We start from the raw sequence: 18,584 nt of genomic DNA, 5'->3' as shown, positions 1-18,584 counted from the left end.
TTCATTGTACAAGGGAGCCGCTCAATCGTCTTGTAACAGTGGGATAGAAGGTGTCCTTGAGCCTGGTGGAATGTGCCCTCAGGCTCCTGTATCTTCTGCCTGATGGGAGAGGGGAGAAGAGAGAATGACCTGGGTGGGTGGGGTCTTTGATTATGCTGGCTGCTTCACTGAGGCAGCGAGAAGTAGAGTCCACAGAGGGGAGGTTAGTTTCTGTGATGTGCTGGTCTATGTCCACAACTCACTCCAGTTTCTTGCGGACACGGGCAGAGCAGTTGCCATACCAAGCCATGATGCATCCAAATATGCATTCTATGGTATAGATATGCTTTCTATGTTACATTGATAAAAGTTGGTGAGTGTCAAAGTGGACATGCCAAGTTTCTTTAGCCTCCTGAGAAAGCAGAGGCATTGGTGAGCTTTCTTGGGCATGGCATCTACGTAGTTGGAGCAGGACAGGCTATTGGTGATGTTCAGTCCTAGGAATTTGAAGCTCTTGACCCTCTCGACCACAGCACCATTGATGAAGACAAGTGCACGTACACCGCCCCCTTTCCTGAAGTCAATGACCAGCTCTTTTGTTTTGCTGACATTGAGGGAAAGGTTATTGTCAGGACACCATGTCACTAAACTCTCTATCTCCTTCCTGTACTCCGACTCATCGTTATTTGAGATACGGCCCACTACAGTGGTATCATCTGCAAACTTGTAGATAGAGATAAAGGAGAATCTGTATATAGGGAGTATATAGGGGTCTTGCATACACGAGTATATAGGGAGTAGAGTAGAGGGCTGAGGATGCAGCCTTGTGGGACACCAGTGTTGAGAACTTATCCACCTCAATGACATTCAAGAGCCCTAGCACCTCCTCACTCTTAATATCAGAATGCCCCAGAATATCAACGTCCCCCTCCGATCTCACAATCATCTCTGTCCTTCTCCTTGGTGAACACTGATGCAAATTATTCACTTAGTATCTCGCCCACTTCCTCTGGCTCCAGGCGTAAATTCCCTCCTTTGTCCATGAGTGGTCCTACCCTTTCCACAGCAACCCTCTTGTTTATTATAAATGTATAAAATACCTTGGGATTTTTCTTAATCCCACTTGCCAAGGACATTTTTGCAAAAGGATAGATAAGTCCCTGGGGCTGGACAGGATATACCCCAGGTTACTACAGCAAGCAAGGGAAGAGATTGCTGGGGCATTGACGATGAACTCTGCGTCCTCCCTGGCCACAGGAGTGGTACCAGAGGATTGGAGGATGACAAATGTTGTTCCGTTGTTCCAGAAAGGTAATAGGGACAATGCTGGGAATTACAGACCAGCGAGTCTTACGTCAGTGGTGGGCAAACTATTGGAGAGGATTCTTTGGCATAGGATTTATGAGCATTTGGAGAAGCAGAGTCTTATTAGGGATAGTCAGCATGGCTTTGTGAGGGGCAGGTCATGCCCTACGAGCATCACTGAGTTTATCGAGGAGGTGACAAAAGAAATTGACGAAGGAAGAGTGGTGGTGTATATGGATTTTAGGCGCTTGACAAGGTTCCCCATGGTAGGCTCATCCAGGAAGTCATGAGGCATGGGATCCATGGAACCTGGCTACGTGGATTTGGAATTAGCTTGCTCACAGAAGTCAGAGGGTGGCAGTAGATGGAGCATATTCTGCCTGGGGGTTGGTGACTAGTGGTGTTCCACAGGGATCTGTTCTGGGACCCCTGCTATTTGTGACTTTTATAAATGACTTGGATGAGGAAGTGGAGGGATGGGTTAGTAAGTTTGCAGATGACACGAAGGTCGGAGGTGTTGTGGATAGTGCAGAAGGTTGTCATGAGTTATAACGGGATATAGACAGGATACAGAGTTGGGCAGACAAGTGGCAGATGGAGGTTAATCTGGAAAAGTGTGAAGTGATACACTTTGGAAGATCAAACTTGAAGGCAGAGTACAAGGTTAATGGCAGGATTCTTAGCTCTGTGGAGGAACAGAGGCATTTTGGGATCCAAGTCTGTAGATCCCTCAAAATTACTGCGCAAGTTGATAGGGTGGTAAAGAAGGTGTATGTTGTGCTGGCCTTCATTAGTTATGGGATTGAGTTCAAGAGCTTCAAGGTAATATTGTGGCTTGATTAAGCTCCAGTTAGACCACACTTTTTGTTCAGGTCTGGTCTCCTCATTATAAGATGGATATGGAAGCTTTGGAGAGGGTGCAGAAGAGATGTACCAGGATGCTGCCTGGATTAGAGAACATATGTTATGAGAATAGTTGAGCGAGCTCGGGCTTTTCTCTTTGGAGCGACGGAGGATGAGGGGTGACTTGATAGAGGTGTATAAGATTATGAGAGGCATAGACAGAGTGGACAGCCAGCACCTTTTTCCCAGGGCAACAATGACCAATACCAGAGGACATCCATTTAAGGTGAGTGGAGGAAAGTTTTGGGGAGATGTCAGAAGTAGGTGTTTTACACAGAGTGGTGGGTGCCTGGGACGCACTGCCAGGAGTGGTGGTAGAGGCTAACACAATAGGGACATTTAAAACACTCTTGGATAGGCACATGGATGTAAGAAAAATGGAGGATTATGGACTGTGTCGGAGGGAAGGGTTAGGTTGATCATGGAGTAGGTTTACATAGGTCAACACAACATCGTGGGCTGAAGGGTCCACACTGTGTTGCACTGTTCTATGCTTTACATTTCTGTGTTCTACTTCATGACCCCTTTTTGCTCTCCTGGATCCTTGTCCAAATTCTCTCCTGCTTCCTCAACCCTTGTCCAATTTCAGCTTCCAAAAAGCTTACATATGTGCTTCCTTTTTCTTTGTGACTAAATTTACAACATTTCTTGTTATCCAAGGTTACCAAACTGAACTAGAGTTGCCAGATACACAAAGTGGCTGCAAGAGCAGGTCAGAGGCGAGGAATCCTGTGACAAGCCACTCACCTCCTAACTCCCCAAAGCCTGACCACCATCTATAGGGCTGAAGTCAGGAGTGTGATGGAATACTCTCCGCTTGCCTGGATTAGTGCAGCTTCATCAACACCCAAGAAGCTCAATACCACAGAGGATATAGCAGCCTGTTAGATAGGCACCCCATCCACAACCATTCACTGATGCACAGTAGCAGCAGTTTGTACCATCTGCAGGATGCACTGCAGCAACTCACCAAGACTCCTTTGCTGAGGGAACACCACCACCTGGAAGTTCCCCTCCAAACCACCCACCATACATCACTGTTCCTCCGCCATCGCTGGGTCAAAATCCTAGAACTCTCCCTGACAGCATTGTTGTTAAACCGGCACATCAAGGACTGAGCCGTGCAAAAAGGCAGCTCACCACCACCTTGTCAAGGGCAAAAGGGGATGGGCAGTTAAATATTGGCTCAGCTTGCGAAAAATAAAGCTCATGGCTCAGGAGGTAACATATTGACATGGACAGAAGGTTGGCTGCTCAACAGGAAACACACAGTCAGCATAAATGTGTCTTTTTTGGTTGCTTGGGTGTATTCAGTGATGTGCCAGAGGGATTGGTGCTGGGGCCTCAGCTTTTGAACATTTATATCAATGACTTGGATAAAGGCACCTTGGGTCTGGTTGCTGGGTGACCTTGTGCATGATTTGCAAAAGGCTAATATGGAGGTACAGCCATTACAAAAGCTCACACATTGTCATTGTTATTGACAGTGGAATGGAACACACGTGGGGAGGTTATGCTTCAGGTTTACAGGGCAATGGTGAGTCCACGTCTGGAGTACTGTGTGCAGTGTTGGTCTCCTTATTTAATGAGGGATGTAAATGCACTGGAAGCAGTTCAGAGGTTTACTCAAGTGATACCTGCGATGGGCTGGTTCTCTTCTGAGGAAAGGTCGGACGTGTCAGGCTTGAATCGGTGGGGTTTAGAAGAGTGGGGTCAATTGATTGAAGCATAGACCATTCTGAGAGGTCTTGACAGAGTGGATGTGAAGAGGGTGTTTCTTCCTGTGGAAGAGTCTAGGTATCACCGTTTAAAAATAAGGAGTCACCCTTTCAGACTGAGGTGAGTTGAATATGTTCCTCCTGGAGAGTTATGTCTTTGGAACTGTCTTCCTTGCAGTGCGGGGGAAGCAGAGTCTTTGAATATGTTTTAAGGTGGAGGGAGATGGTTTCCTGAAAAGCAAAGGTTGAAAGGTAACTGAGGGCAGGTGGGAATGTCAGGTTGAGGTTATCGTCAGATCAGCCGTGATCACAAGGAATGGCAGAGTGGGCTCGAAGAGTGAACTGGGGAACTCATTCTCCTGACTGGTGAATCAACATCAGATCGTCAGCAGGAAATGTAACAGGGAATTCTGAAGAACGTTCTGTCCCTGAGAGTGATGAGACTGTGGAACTCACTGCCACAGGAGGTGCTGAAGTGAATGACAGAGATGGATTGAAGGGGAGACCGGACAGGTACGTGAGGGCGAAGGGAGGAGAGAGCTGACTGATCGATAAAACGGTGCAGTCAGTCTGGACTGTGAGCAAGTGAGCAGGGAGGCTTCAGGGGCTACAGACAGGAAAACTGAATGGATCCAGACGTGGCAGATGGAATATAATGTGGGAAATGGGAAGTCATCCACCTTGGTTCAAAAAGTAAAGCCAGATTATTGTTCACACAGTGAGAGACTGAAAGGTGTCGTTGTTCAGAGGGATCTGGGTCCCTTGTCCTTGAATCACTGAAGTTAACATACAGGTGAGGCAACATTGGGAAGGAATGATATGTTGGCCTTTATTGCAAGAGGATTTGAGTAGAAGAGCAGAGGCATGTTGCTCCGATTAGAGAGAGCCCTGGGGAGACTACGTCTGGAATAGTGAGTACAGGTGTGGACTCCTGGCCTGAGGAAGGATGGACTTACAACAGAGAGAGTGCAGTGAATGTTGACCAGAATGATTCCTGGGATGGTGTCTCTCAGCCCCTCTCCCTCAGGGGGATATCTGTACTCTGACCGGTGTCTCTCAGTCCCTCTCTGGGGTCTCTGGGTGTTTCCGTTTACACAGACGGTTCAACAGTGAAGTTCATGAACGGAGCGGTGTGTGACAGATCTTTCATCCGGATCTGATCACCGCCGCTGACCTGCTCCCTGTTGTGAAGACAAACATCTTTTGGGGAATTGAAATCGCTGCTCGGGGCGGGGACAGGAAGCTGCGCCTCTGGTTTCAGTGGGTGGCGGCCTGTTCAACCCACGTCCCTATTTAAACAGCGCTCACTGCGGCTCCCGACAAAGCCGGCCGGAGCTGAAGCCGCCGATTTCTGGAGTGTCCGAGTCTGGCTCAGTGCACAGGGCGATGGGGGTCGCTTCTTATCTCTGTCTCCTTCTGTCCTGTCTGGCAGGTGGGTGTCCCCGCCGCTTGTGCCCCACCCGGGGCCCGGCTGCTTCTCGGAGGCTCTGTGACCCTCTGCCCGTGGAACTGTTTATTAAAGTCCGCTCTTTTCTCTTTTATTGACAGGCGTGCGGTCCGACGTCGTGCTGACACAGCCCGTGTCAGCGGTGGTGAAGCCCGGGGAGTGCCACAAACTGACCTGTGAGGTCAGTGGGTTCGATCTCAGCAGCTACTACATGCATTGGGTGAAAAAGGTCTCCGGGAGAGGGCTGGAGTGGCTGGTGCAGTATTACTCCGAAAGTTACAAATATTACGCGCCTGGAGTCCAAGACCGGTTCACCGCTTCCAAGGACAGTAGCAACTTTTATTTGCAAATGAACGACCTGAGACTGGACGACACGGCCACCTATTACTGTGCGAGAGATATTGCTGGGAGGGGGTATGGAGCACGGCGGTGGGGAGCTGAACACAAACTGGTGCCGACAAGTGAGCGTCTGCAGCGCAGCCTGTCTCCAGCGACTCCGCATTGCTGCTTCCCAGAGTCAAACACCTGAGGCCTGACTCGGACGGCTGGGGGGCAAATGTCCATTTCTGGGCAATTAAAAGCCCACAAGGAGGCGATTGTGTTTCTGGGCGACGGCGGGGGCCGGTGTCCGCAGACAGGACAACGGCAAAAATGCCTCTTTATTCCCACTGCCGGAAGAGAGCAGCGCGGAGTTTGGGAGGGAAACACAGGGAGCGGCTGCTCCCGGTCCGGACACGGTTCATGTTGACACTTTGCTGGGATTGTTGGATGTGACGGACAAGTGAAGTTACTGCATTGGGACAGTGGGGAGACGCAGCAGTGTGACTATCTTGAATACTGGGGGAAAGGAACGTCGCTGACGGTGACTTCAGGTAAGACCAATTCTCAATGCCATCCTCACCCATTTGTATTTCATTAATTTACGGTATTGGCGAATTCGGTGATTCACCTGAAATCGGTGAGATATTTGGAGCAATGACATGAATCCCCCCGAGACGGGCGGGTTTCTCCAGAGTCAGAATATCCCCAGGAACAGTCCGACGGTACATCCCCCACTCCACCAGTGACCCGTCCACAGACCGGGAACAGGCTGCAGGGGAATGGGGTTGGATCTTGTCCTCAGGTTTTGGCTGTGCCTCGACACCAGCCGATGAACCCTGTGTGGTGAGTGAGCTCAGTGTTTGGTTCATGTCTGGGTTCTGATACTCAGCGCCAACTGAACCCACGTTCAGGGGCTGAGCGTTTCAGTGCAGTTTAACGTGTTCCCTGTCAATGACAACACTGGATCTGTTCAGGGTCAAGTTACTGGGTCAGGTTTTACTGTCCGCTGCTTCATGTTGAAGGTAATTGGATAAGACATAGTCTGAGGGAATGGTCTGTAAATGTATGATCTGTTTGATGGCTCAATATCCGCAGGGTACAGGTGGGTGTCAGTCCCGTCCTGGAATGTCCGGCGTGAGGCCCGTCCCAGGATAGAGCACAGTATCGGGCAGCACTGAGGGCACATTGAGAATATCCCAGGATTAATTGATGGGATTAAGGGTTTCGTTTTATTCCCTGGTGGGGAGGTGAGGTTCGGTGGGAGAAGAAGCTTGGATTTGAGAAGGCAGCGGGGGGAGTGGTGCAGGAAAGGTAAGGCAGGGAATTGCTTCATACATTGCAGGCAGCCTTGCATTGGTGGGTGGGGTGGGGAGGGAAACATTCAGAGTCAATAATGGGGAATAGGGGAGCATTGAAGGGAACGTTTGTTGATGCAGCAGCTGTGATCTGGAACACACTGCCTGAATGATGGTGGTAGCTGACTGAAGACTGACTGCAGAGAGAGAACAGGAGGAGATCCTCCTTTTCTAGGGATACAGGGAAAGAGCAGAGGGAGCGATGGGTTTATTGGGTTAGCTCAACTAAAGGGAAGCACAGACACAATCGGATGAGTGGCCTTGTCCTGTGCTCTCGTTCAATGGAATATTATTGATCTGTAAATCTGAACAAATGCTTCCTCAAAGAGATCCCATCAAGTACTCCAGAGCGCACAGAGCTCGAGTTAAATGCAGAATAAAGCTCCCCCCCTACTATCCTGTAAGCTACGGATTCGATACAAATTTCCTTCTACACTGTCCTATCACAAGTTAGACACTGAGTGAGGCTCCCTCCAACCTGTCCCATCACACACTCCCAGGGCATGGGTTAGACAGAGTGGAGTTCCCGCTGCACTGTCCTGTTACACACTCCCAGGGCAGGGACAGAGTGTGAGACACAGAGTAAAGTTCTCTCTACATTGTTCTGTCAAACACTCCCAGGCTAAATGCTTCAGAACACAGGAAGCTGTTTCGATTGGAAAATAACTTGATGCCATTTAATTCAAAAACAAAAATTCAATACAATGATTCATTGTAACAAAGAGATAACGTTACATGTGGTCCTAAATGTGGGTTTGGCACAACAGCTTTCCTTTGTTTTCTGTTGAATTTCAACATTTAGAGATCCTCAGTAACTCAATATATTTTATCCATCATTGTGAATTCACTGACAGCTCATAGTTTAGCTTCCAAGTCAAATTGCTTGATATTTCTGAGCTTTACTGTTCAAACGAACTGCTTATTCTCAGTTCACAGACGAAGCAACTGCTCTAATTTCTTGCCCTCCTCCGTCACCCGACTGTATGTTTAACAAGCACTTTCCTACATTAACCAGTGTTGTTTGTGGTTCAGTGAAGGGAGCTGTGAGGTAATGTGCTGACATTTACAGAATGTCTATCTAAGAGTTTCTTAAAGGTCCCTGATGTATCTGCCTCCAACAGCACCCCCGGCAGCACGTTCCATGCACCCACCACACTATGTATGGGGGGGGGGGGAAACTTGCCTCTGGTATCCCCCCTGTACTTTCCTCCAGACCTTAAAATTATGCCCCCTCACATTGGCCATTTCTGCACTGGGGAAAAGTCTCTGGCTGTCCATTCGATCTATGCCTCTCATCATCTTGTACACCTCTCAGGTCACCTCTCACCCTCCTTTGCTCCAAAGAGAAAAGCCCGAGCTCACTCAACCTATCCTCGTAAGACATGGTCTCCAATGCAGGCAGCATCCTGGTAAATCCTCTCTGCACCTTTTCCAAAACTTCCTTTGTATAGTGAGGTGACCAGAACTGAACACAATGCTCTAAGTGTTGTCTAACCAGGGTTTTATGGAGCTGCAATGTTGCCTCATGGCTCTTGAACTGAATCCCCTGACTAATGAAGGCCAACACCATACGCCTCCTGAACAACCCTATCAACGCGTGACAACTTTGAGGGATCTGTGGACTTTGACCCCAAGATCCCTCTGTTCCTCAACACTGCAAAGAATCCTGCCATTAACCTTGTATTCTGCCTTCAAATTCAACCTTCCAAAGTGAACCTTCCAAACCTTCACATGTTTCTGGCTTGAACTCCACTGGCCACTTCTCAGCCCAGCTTTGCATCCTATCAATGTCCCATTGTAACCATCGACAACCTTCTACACTATCCACAACACAACCAACCTTCTTGTTAGCTGCAAACTTACTAACCCACCCTTCCATCTCCTCATCCAAATTATTTATAAAAATCACAAAGAGCAGTGGTCCCAGAACAGATCCCTACGGAACACCGCTGGTCACAAAACTCCAGGCAGAATACGCTTCATCTGCAACCACACTCTGCCTTCTATGTGCAAGCCAATTCCAAATCCACATAGCCAAGTTTCCCTGGATCCCATGCCTCCCTACCTTCTGAATGAGCCTCTCTTGGGGAACCTCATCAAACGCCTTACTCAAGTCCATATACACCACATCCACTGCTCTACCCTCATCAATGCATTTTGTCAAATCCTCAAAGAATTCAATCAGGCTCATGAGGCATGACCTGCGCCTCACAAAGCCATGCTGACTATCTCGAATCAGACTGTGCTTCTCCAAATGCTCACAAATCCTGTCCCAAAGAATCTTTTCCGATAATTTGCCCACCACTGAAATAAGAATCACTGCTCAAAAATTCCCAGGGTTATCCCTACTCCCTTTCTTGAACAATGGAATAATATTTGTCACCCTCCCACCACGTGGTACTACTCCTGTGGCTAGTGAGGACGCAAAGATAATCACCAAGGGCTCAGAAGTCTCTTCCCTCGCTTCTCGTAGTATCCTGGGATATATCCCGTCCGGCCTGGGGACTTATCTATCCAAATGTCTTTCAAAAGTTCCAGCTCATCCCCCTTCTTAACATCGACATGTTTTAGCTCATCAGCCTGTTTCACTGCTGTCCCTTGGGGAAGGAGATCTGCCATCCTTACCCAGTCGAGCCTATTTATGACTCCTGACCCACCGATGTGGTTGACTCCAAATGAATGGAAGCTCTGACAGATAATACATGCAGACTTTACTGGCAATGCCCAGATCCCAAAAGATGAATAAATAAACGTCACCCATCTGTGGTGCATACAGCCCACTCACGACAGTACAGAGTAAAATCAGGCCGAGTCTAACCCGAGCTGCTGATTCACCAGTGAGCATTTTCTACAAATACCCAAGTGTAATTTCATCCCCAGGTTCTTCTTTTAGAAAAGCCGGCTCCCTGCTGACCCACCCAGCTCCTGTTCCCCCTTCACCCCAGCTCCCTGCTGACACTTTGGGTGTTTTCCAAAGACCCTGATCCACCTCCCGCCCACCATTGGGAACACTGATTCAGATGGAACTGTACTTACCACCTCCTGGTCCCGGGATGTAAACGATCCTCGGCTGCAGATCTCACCGACTGACATTAATGTGCCTCCAGCACTGAAACACTCAGCAGCTCAGGGAACATCTGTGAGCAGAGAAAGAGAGTTAAAGTTTTACGTCAGTGGCCTTTCATCAAATACTTTCAGTCAGTTTTCTGGCAACCGCACTCTTTCAATTTTTATTTTGCTGGATCTGTTTTGTTGAAAACAATTTGTTTTTCATTGACTTCCACACCCCAGAACATCCCAAAGCCTTTCCCTGCCCAGCAAGTACTTCTGCAGTGCAGTCACTTTGTACACAAGGGGGACTCAACATCCAACTTGTCTGCATCTTGGTCCCACAAACTGAACCAGAAAATGACCAGATGGTCTGTTTGGGTGATGTTGGGAGGGAATGATCACTTTGGGCCTGCAGTTCCCAAAGCTCTCCACCACTGGGGACCCCTCATCTGAAGTCTGACTCTGCGGTAGATGGGTAGATATACATTGGTTAGTTGAAGGCCATCAAGGTGTTCCCAGGTCTTTGGTCCAGCAATTCCCCTGTTGTCAGGGGTTAATGTCAATGAAGAGCAGCAAAGTTCCTCAGCACCGCTGCTGACCATCCCTTTCCTGAGCTGCTGAGTACCAGGAACTGAGGATACTGTGGGACGAATGGTGCTGGCTGTGGCTGGCAATTCCAAAGGGAATCACCAGTGTTCAGCCACTTACACTGGAGACAGTCCTGGACCTCCACAGACCCACTGTACCCTGGGATTTACTGAGCGGCAGATGCCACCGGGCCTGTCACCACACTCCACCACATGGAGCCGGGCCCTGCTAGACATCCCAGGATTACACTAGGGAATCCACCTCAATTATTCCCTCGCAGGCCGGACCTGGCAAAGGATCACAGTCCCCATTCATCTGACTGTGGACTCTGGGCCTGCAGAGTCGAGAAGACAGTTAGTTCTGAATGACTTTTGGGCAACTATTGTGTTTTTAGTGCACTACAGATTTGTTATTTTAAACAAAACACACTAAAATATTATTTGTTGCAGGAATTTAAATCAAATATCTCTAAGACATTTAAAACCTGTTAAATTGCATGACAGCTTTGACACAAGACAACCTCCACCTCAGGTTTACCTTGTGTCAGGGTATTCTGGGACCAGAGATCCTGCCTGAGGCTACTCAGTACTGAGGCCTCGATACACCTCACCGCAGGCCTCCGGCATCCAGAAGCCCAGCGAGGTCCCACCTTTCCCTGTGCAGCAGCATGGGGAGAGTCCCAGCAGCAGGTTGGAACCAGCACCATTCAACCTGGTGTGTGTGGATATGGTCCAGCTGGCACCGTGCCCTGTGCTTCCTGTCCTGTGACACTTCACCCACAGCACAGGTCGGCTTGTCCCGCTGTTTGACAGAAGTTGTCTCCCCAACGGGCAGTCTGAGATCAGCATTTCACTGGTTGTTTCAGGCATAGTCTGAAAGGAATTAGAAAGGGACAATTTCTCTGCTCTGCCTGACCTTCTGTCAGCCTGAATCACCTGTGGTTACTCAGGAATGCAAATGTTCTGAGTTAACAATCCTGACAGTGTCGCCTGGAAAATGTTCTTAAACATGTAGCTGTAATTATTGACCAGTTCAATCATGCCCATTGCTATTTGTTTGTTTTATATTTTCTATTTGAAACCAAGGTTTCAACATTTTATCTCCTTCCTCCCATGGAAGTTATTGTGAAGTAAATATTTCATTGTTTTATTTTATCCCTGATTGAAATCCTGACCCTCCCACCACTTTTTCTCCAAATTGAGTTTGCTGCCCTTCCAAAAGCAGAATATATCTCAGTGTGTGTGTGGCTGCTGACCATCTGACTGTTGGACAACAGAGCCCTCACCTACTACAATTCAAACTGTCTGATGTCTACTTTCCTGCCAGTCTCCTGCTCCCAGGGTCCCTGCATGTTCTTGTCTGTCCACACATTCTGATTGGGTGATTTAACCTCATCCATGATCAACAAGCTGCCATCGGCAGAGTCTATCACAAGGTAAATGACATCACGTCAGTGGGCCAGAACAAGCCGCGTCCACAACACTGCTCAAGGTAATTCTGACAACTGGTGAAACCACACCCCCGATTTATCCACCTGTCCAAGCTGTCAATATACTGAACAGTCAAAAATATTCAAATCTATCAAACCATTAAGATTAAAATTATGTAAACAAAAGCACTTTCAACATTTAGAAATATGTGAAGTAATTTAATTGAACTTGATACTTATCTTGGTAAGTCAACAGTCCTTCATTACCAGTGAAATGAATTGAGAATCAGCTCTTTTGAGTGGATTTTGCACCTTCAGTGGTTGGGAATTGTCGTAACCTACATTTCCTCATGGGACTGTCCGGGCTGGTCAATCAGTGAAAATATCATCTACATCAAACCGCATTTTGAGATTTCTGCATCTGCTCAGGAACCGCATCCTTACTGTCAGTTGTGTCGGCCGACACTTTCCCACATAGTCTGGGCTCTTGTATTTCCACAGTTCCTCTGTCCGTTCTAGCCTACGTTACCATGCAACACCATGTCTCCTGCTTCGTCTGCCAGTAATGCATTTATTTACAGAACAGTCTGTGAATTTATTTACATTTCAGTGGCCAAGTCCTGGCCGTCAGTCTACATCACCCGTTCCTGCAACACTGAATCTGACCAAGAGATCAGCCTCCTCTGTCTGGTCAAGGACTATATGCCTGAGAGCATCAGTCAGACATGGTCCTCCAAGAGTGGGGACATCACCACTGGAATCAAGAAGTACCCGGCAGTCTTGGGGCAAAGTTCAACGTACACAATGAGCAGCTTGCTCCGAGTCCCTGCAGCGGATTGGAACAAGAATAAAGTCTACTCCTGCAAGGCAGGGTACGAGCCAAGCAAGATGGTGACAGTGGAGTTCCAGAAACCTCCTCAATGTTAGTATAAAATATTATTTTCTCTTTAAAGCTGCATTGGTGTCAGGGGATAAACCTGAAGTAGGAACCTTTGTCAAACAGTGTAGGAGGATGGCAATTAACTCTCTCGCTCATTTATTCTATTCCTACAAGCCAGCAGCGCTGCTGCTCACAAACAAAAGGCTGTGGGAAACTGGAAGTCAGTAAGAGGGGAAACTTCATCCTGAAGTCAATGAAGCTCTGTATCAGTGGAGGGTGGAGGAAGCAACTTGTGCTGATCTGTCCCCATTGTATACACTCCTTTGTGTAATTTCAGAAACCTCTCCACCACCCCCACCCCTGAACACCTCCCTCCAGATCAGCTCCCGGACACAGAATCACACAGAGACCGCAGGTCCATCCTGCCCCTGCCAGTGGGACAACAATTTAAACTTGACCCCACTCCTCCTGCACTTCCCCCTCCACCCTGCAGCTGTCCCCTCTCCAAGTCAAATCCAATTCCCTTCTAAATGTGACAAAAGAATCTGCTTCCACCGCTCTCCAACCATCGTCTTCCAGATCTGAACAAACCCTTGCAGCTAAAACAAAAGAATTTCCTCCTGTCCATCTGTTCTTCCTTCCCATTTATGCCAGAATTGTGGTTCCCAAACCTCCTGCCAGTGGAAACAGTTCCAGCCCATCCACTCCTGCTGACGGGAAGTGGTGTCGGCCATTCCGTTCCCTGTGCCTGCTTCACCAAACAATTAGATCACAGATGGTCTGCACATCAGCCCCACTGACCCAGCTCTCTGCCTTATCACTGCAGAATGTGGCACACTGCTTCGCAGGCCAGGGTTACACATCCAGCCATACCACTCACAGATCCCTCCACCGTCTCACTGTGGGGTCCTCCATGTCAGCAGGTCACCAGCAAATCAACAACAGTGTGGAGAGGGCTGGTATTGGGGGACTTGCCCTGGATGTTGGGGGAATGGAGTCCACTGACACTGTGGCCAGTCATGTAATCAGAGATATTGTAATATGTTACATACAGCTCGACCTCCCAAGCTCATCCCCCTTGTTCCATCCCCGGAGGTTATCCACAATCAAATAACTGCTGTCCTGGGCTGTGCGATATCTGGATTCTATCCTGACAACATTTGGGTTTCCTGGAAAAAAGCTGGATCTGCTCAAGTGGGCATCGTTCTCCCTTCCACTTCAACAACTGACAGTGGATTTGAAACAGTCACTTACCTGAGAGTCCCTGTGCAGGAATGGATCAGCAAACAGGAATATACTTGTGAAGTGACCCACACACCTTCTGGTTTCAGGGAGAAGGTCAACATGAGGTACCCAGAGGGTGAGTGGCTTCTGAAGGAAGATTAATTTATTTACAGTGTTAAACTACCTCACTGATAGTCCCACCCACTTCCTGTCCCTAATGTCAGTCCTGTTGAGTGATGCATGACGTTCAGTATTTTGCTTTTGCACTTTGGCACCAGAAGTATGGCAACACTTGTGGGCTGTCCCCAGAACACTCTACGCAAAAGGTATATTTCACTGTGTTTCGATGTACATGTGACTAACAAAGAAATCTTGTATCTTGAATCAACTCTTTCCATCAGAAACTCTAACACCATCTACTCGGCAGGGAAGGTGCAAGATTGGGTCTCCTGTCTGTTCACTCTCACACAATTTTAGTTGTCTCCGTGTGCAGTGACAAGAAAAGTGAGACGGTGAGCAAAACACACGTCCCATCCTTCACACCAGCTGGAGAAAATCTCCCTTTTCACTGTCTTCTCAATGTTCGTTCCTTAAAAAGCATGTCTGCAATTTTCTATTTGATTGTTTCTCCACAGTCTGTTTCCTGAGAGCCTGTTCTGTAGATTGTCCACTCACTGAAATGTAGCTGCCCAGGATTATTTTTGAATTGACCCCCAACCTTTGAAATGAATGTTGTGACTTTGTCTTCTCTGGTCCTGGGCCAGGTGAAGCAGTTTATCATGGTTGGTATAACCTCATCCCGATAGGATGCCAGATACAGAGGACAGAGATTGGGAATATGTGAGGGTCCTTTTGTTTCCCAGCACAGGAGAGGAGGTGAAAATACCTAATGCTTAAATCTATGAATCTTCCAGTTGCAGGTGTACCATGTCCCAGCAGTTGTTCGGAGTATGTGCCAATGTTCTTGTACCAGACTAACCTCAATGCGACATTCTCAGATGGTTCTACCCGACAGTATCATTGTTATGAAGGAAAATGTGAAATAAAGTGATTGATGAATTCCATACACAGCCATCGAGTTTTATTATAATCCATTTACTGGATTCAAATCCAACCTTTGGTATCTACTGGGATCCAAGTGTAACAGAGGAGAAAACACCTGATTCAAACTGCCTCCCTCTCCCCTCCACACCTCATCTACACACTCATTCACTTGTGGACATTGCTGCTTCAGTGTGACGCAGATCCCAGTTCCAGTTCCCTTGGCCAGATTTTTTTTTCATGGACTGACTCCAGTCAGCAAGAACTGGAACTTATTTCTCACCCAGTGGCTGTGAGGCAGGAGGTGATGAAGGTGAACGGGGCTGAAATGACAAATTGCCTCAGTAAGAGGAAGGGCAATTGTAGTATCTCTGTCATGTGACAGAGACAACACTGACCCCTCTGGTCGGAGGACAGCATTGCTCATTGGGGTGGAAGCAACACCACTGTCAATCAAGGTTTGGCTCCACCCCATCCATTAGGTGTACACCTAAGGATTGGTCTTGGCGAGCACCTTTGTTCCTGGGCATACCTGACCATTGGCTTTGATAAGCACCTTTGTCCTTGACCCCAAATCATTGGCTTGTTTCAATTACCTGGTCTGGCTCCACACAACCTTCCAGCACTATAAGAGTGCTGCATGCTCCTGGCTCTCTCTCTCTTGACTGCCCTAGGAATTGTGGAACAACGCTGAAGAGACCATTGGCAAGAGTGAGCGCTGCCACTAGGTTTAAGAGTGTCCTAGTAGATCCCAGGAAGCATTAGAGCCAATGCTTGTGCAGGATCAGGGTGTTCAGACATTGTATTGTTTAATCCTTGATCATTTGTAACCAGTTATTGTGTGTGTGTGCATCTCACCCTTGTTGCGATTTCCCTCACGTTTGCAATCACCTGCTTGTGTGAGTGTGCATCCGTTCCCATTCATTCTGTTCCAGCATTTGCCTTTGCAATTAAACTATTTTTAATATCCAAAGACTGTGTCCAGAGTCCTCCATCTTTAAGACCCGAAAGAACCTTTTCACATAACATTTGGTGCTGTGAGCAGGGTCTTAAAGGTCTTGGCTGGACACAGACGCAGGGGGGATGTTTTGGAACTGGGGGAACGAGGCTAGTGCAGGCACGGAGGAGAGACTTCTTGGGTGGACAGATGAGAGTGAGGGATTTGGGAGCTTGGCCAGCATGCTGGCAGACCACAGTAAGTCAGTGGACTGGGCTGAGCGGTTACATCCATTGGTGAGAAACTGGGCACATGGTGGCCCTCCTCCAGCAGTCGGGGTTTCCCAGTGTCAAAGGGGTGCTTTCTGGCTCCTTGCATCGCTCCTGAAGTGCCAGGTTGAGATTACTGGTCAATTGTAGGATATCTGCCTGCAGAGGGAAAAAGAGATAGAAACACTTCAGCAGAGATGCTGCACGCTGCAGGAGGCAGTTCAGACTGCCCAGACCCGAGCCAATGACCTCGAGGCCAGGGGTACAGAGGTCGGCTGATTCAAGTACAGCAGGCACGAGCCGCCTGCAGGTCTGGCTGGCAGCCAGACCCATTTAAAATTTGAGCCCTGTTCCGGCGTGGTGACAAGCTGGACGCATGGCTGGGGGATGGGGATATATGGATGGATACTGATGAGGAGGGGGTGCCTGAAGAGCTGGGGCCCTGACACACCTGCCCTCCCCCCTACCCACCTGAACCCCTGCATGCTTGACCCATGACCATGTGGTCCTGAGTCTGCCATAGAAGGGAGGGGAGTCAGGATGAGGCCCCCACAGCGGGAAGTGCTTGTGGTCTCTCCGAGACTATGGAGACCCCAGATTTCTCCGTCAAGGAACTCACCCAGCTGGTGGATCGGTACCACCAGTGATCAGGCAAACAGCTGGCCACGTGGCTGCTCCGACTGTGGGATGAGGGGGCCCCCAACGTGATCCTCTCTCACCAGGAAGCGAGCACCCTAGGGAGCTTGTTTGACCAACAGAACATTAACAATGCCCTGCGGGCACCACCGGGGGATCGGGTAGTGACCGCAGTGAATCGCTATTCTTGGACCTGCTGCGTGCAGGGGTGGACTGCGACAGCATAGATGGGATCCCGACCTCCACCGTTTACGCACTCTGGAAAGAGCGTTGCGGGGGGGGGGGGGTACGGGACATCTGGCCAGGGGAAAATCTACAACCACCCTGGGATCAAGCCCGACACAGGGGGCACCCCCAACCTCCAGGCCACACGGGCTGCCCCTGACAACACTGCCCCGTCCCTCCCCCACTCGAAACAAGTCTCTCCTGCCCTCAAGGCTGAGCTCCGGGACCTGCTGAGGCAGGAAATAGCCCATCTGCCAGCAGGAACCTTCACCCACGGGGTGGCAGCCCCCCACCCCCCTCCCACAGGATGAAGGCCAGGAGCCCCGGCACATTTGTTCCACTGCCCTTTCCTGCCCGGGAGACCTGAGGCCACATATACCCGTCACTGTACATTGGGGAAGGGAGAACATACAGAGGTGAATGGCACTTGTCGACATGGGTGCCCAGCACACCATCGTCCCGGGGAACCCCGCTGCGTGGAAGGGGCCACAGATGCAGATACAGGGGTTGGGGGGGGGGTTCCCTTTCGCCCGCGAGGGAAGTCTAGGTCCGCATGGCCATTGGGAACCAAGCTCCTCAAACTGTAGCTGTTTTAAATGCAGACTCGCCTGAATGCACACTAGGGATAAATGTCTTAAAGGGACAGTCCCTACACACCAAATGAGGCAAGTTCACTTTTGGAGTCAACCGGCTACAGTGGTAGTCGGGGCGGCCAAGTGGGAACTGGTTGTTGTCCCCCCTCCCTCAAAGGTCATCTGCAGTTGGCAGTATAGGGTGCCGGGGGGGGGGAGACCAAGACATCACAGAGGCTGTTCAAGCCCTGCTGCGGGAGGGAGTCATTAGACCCATAGCCTCCCCTTTATATAGCCCCGTCTGGCCTGTCCGCAAAAAGAATGGGCCGTGGTGCATGACGGTGGACTACTGACACTTGAACAAGGCTGCCCCCCTCCTTCGCTTCCGCAGTACCCGATATAGTCACCCTGGTGGAGGATATTTCAGGGCGCCCAGACAAACCATGGTATGCCGTTGTGGATTTGGCCAATGCATTCTTCTCCATCCCCCTCCACGACACCTCCCAGGACCAATTTGCATTCACCTGGGACGGGAGACAATACATGTTTAAACGTTTACCACAAGGGTACATCCATCATCCAACAATGTGCCATGGGTTAATTGCACGGGAGTTGCAAGACATTCAACTCCCCCTAGGGGTGGCAGCCACCCATTACATTGATGACGTACTCCTACAAAGGCATTCTGAGGCTATTGTTGCAGA

General features: G+C 49.1%; 1 protein-coding gene across 1 annotated transcript in view; it reads left to right on the top strand.

The window, feature by feature from the left end:
• The first annotated feature begins 5,819 nt into the window (after positions 1 to 5,819).
• The window catches only part of LOC127576491 (uncharacterized), a 605,240-nt gene continuing 592,475 nt past the window's right edge, over positions 5,820 to 18,584 (top strand). The window contains exons 1-3 of the mRNA XM_052026972.1: positions 5,820 to 6,224; positions 12,707 to 13,018; positions 14,031 to 14,336. Of these exons, the coding sequence (XP_051882932.1) occupies positions 12,799 to 13,018; positions 14,031 to 14,336 (526 nt within the window). The 5' untranslated portion in view covers positions 5,820 to 6,224; positions 12,707 to 12,798. The remainder of the gene's footprint in view (positions 6,225 to 12,706; positions 13,019 to 14,030; positions 14,337 to 18,584) is intronic.

Source organism: Pristis pectinata, chromosome 12 (genome assembly GCF_009764475.1).
Source record: "Pristis pectinata isolate sPriPec2 chromosome 12, sPriPec2.1.pri, whole genome shotgun sequence".
Taxonomy (NCBI): domain Eukaryota; kingdom Metazoa; phylum Chordata; class Chondrichthyes; order Rhinopristiformes; family Pristidae; genus Pristis; species Pristis pectinata.
This window is presented reverse-complemented; position numbering and strand designations above follow the sequence as displayed.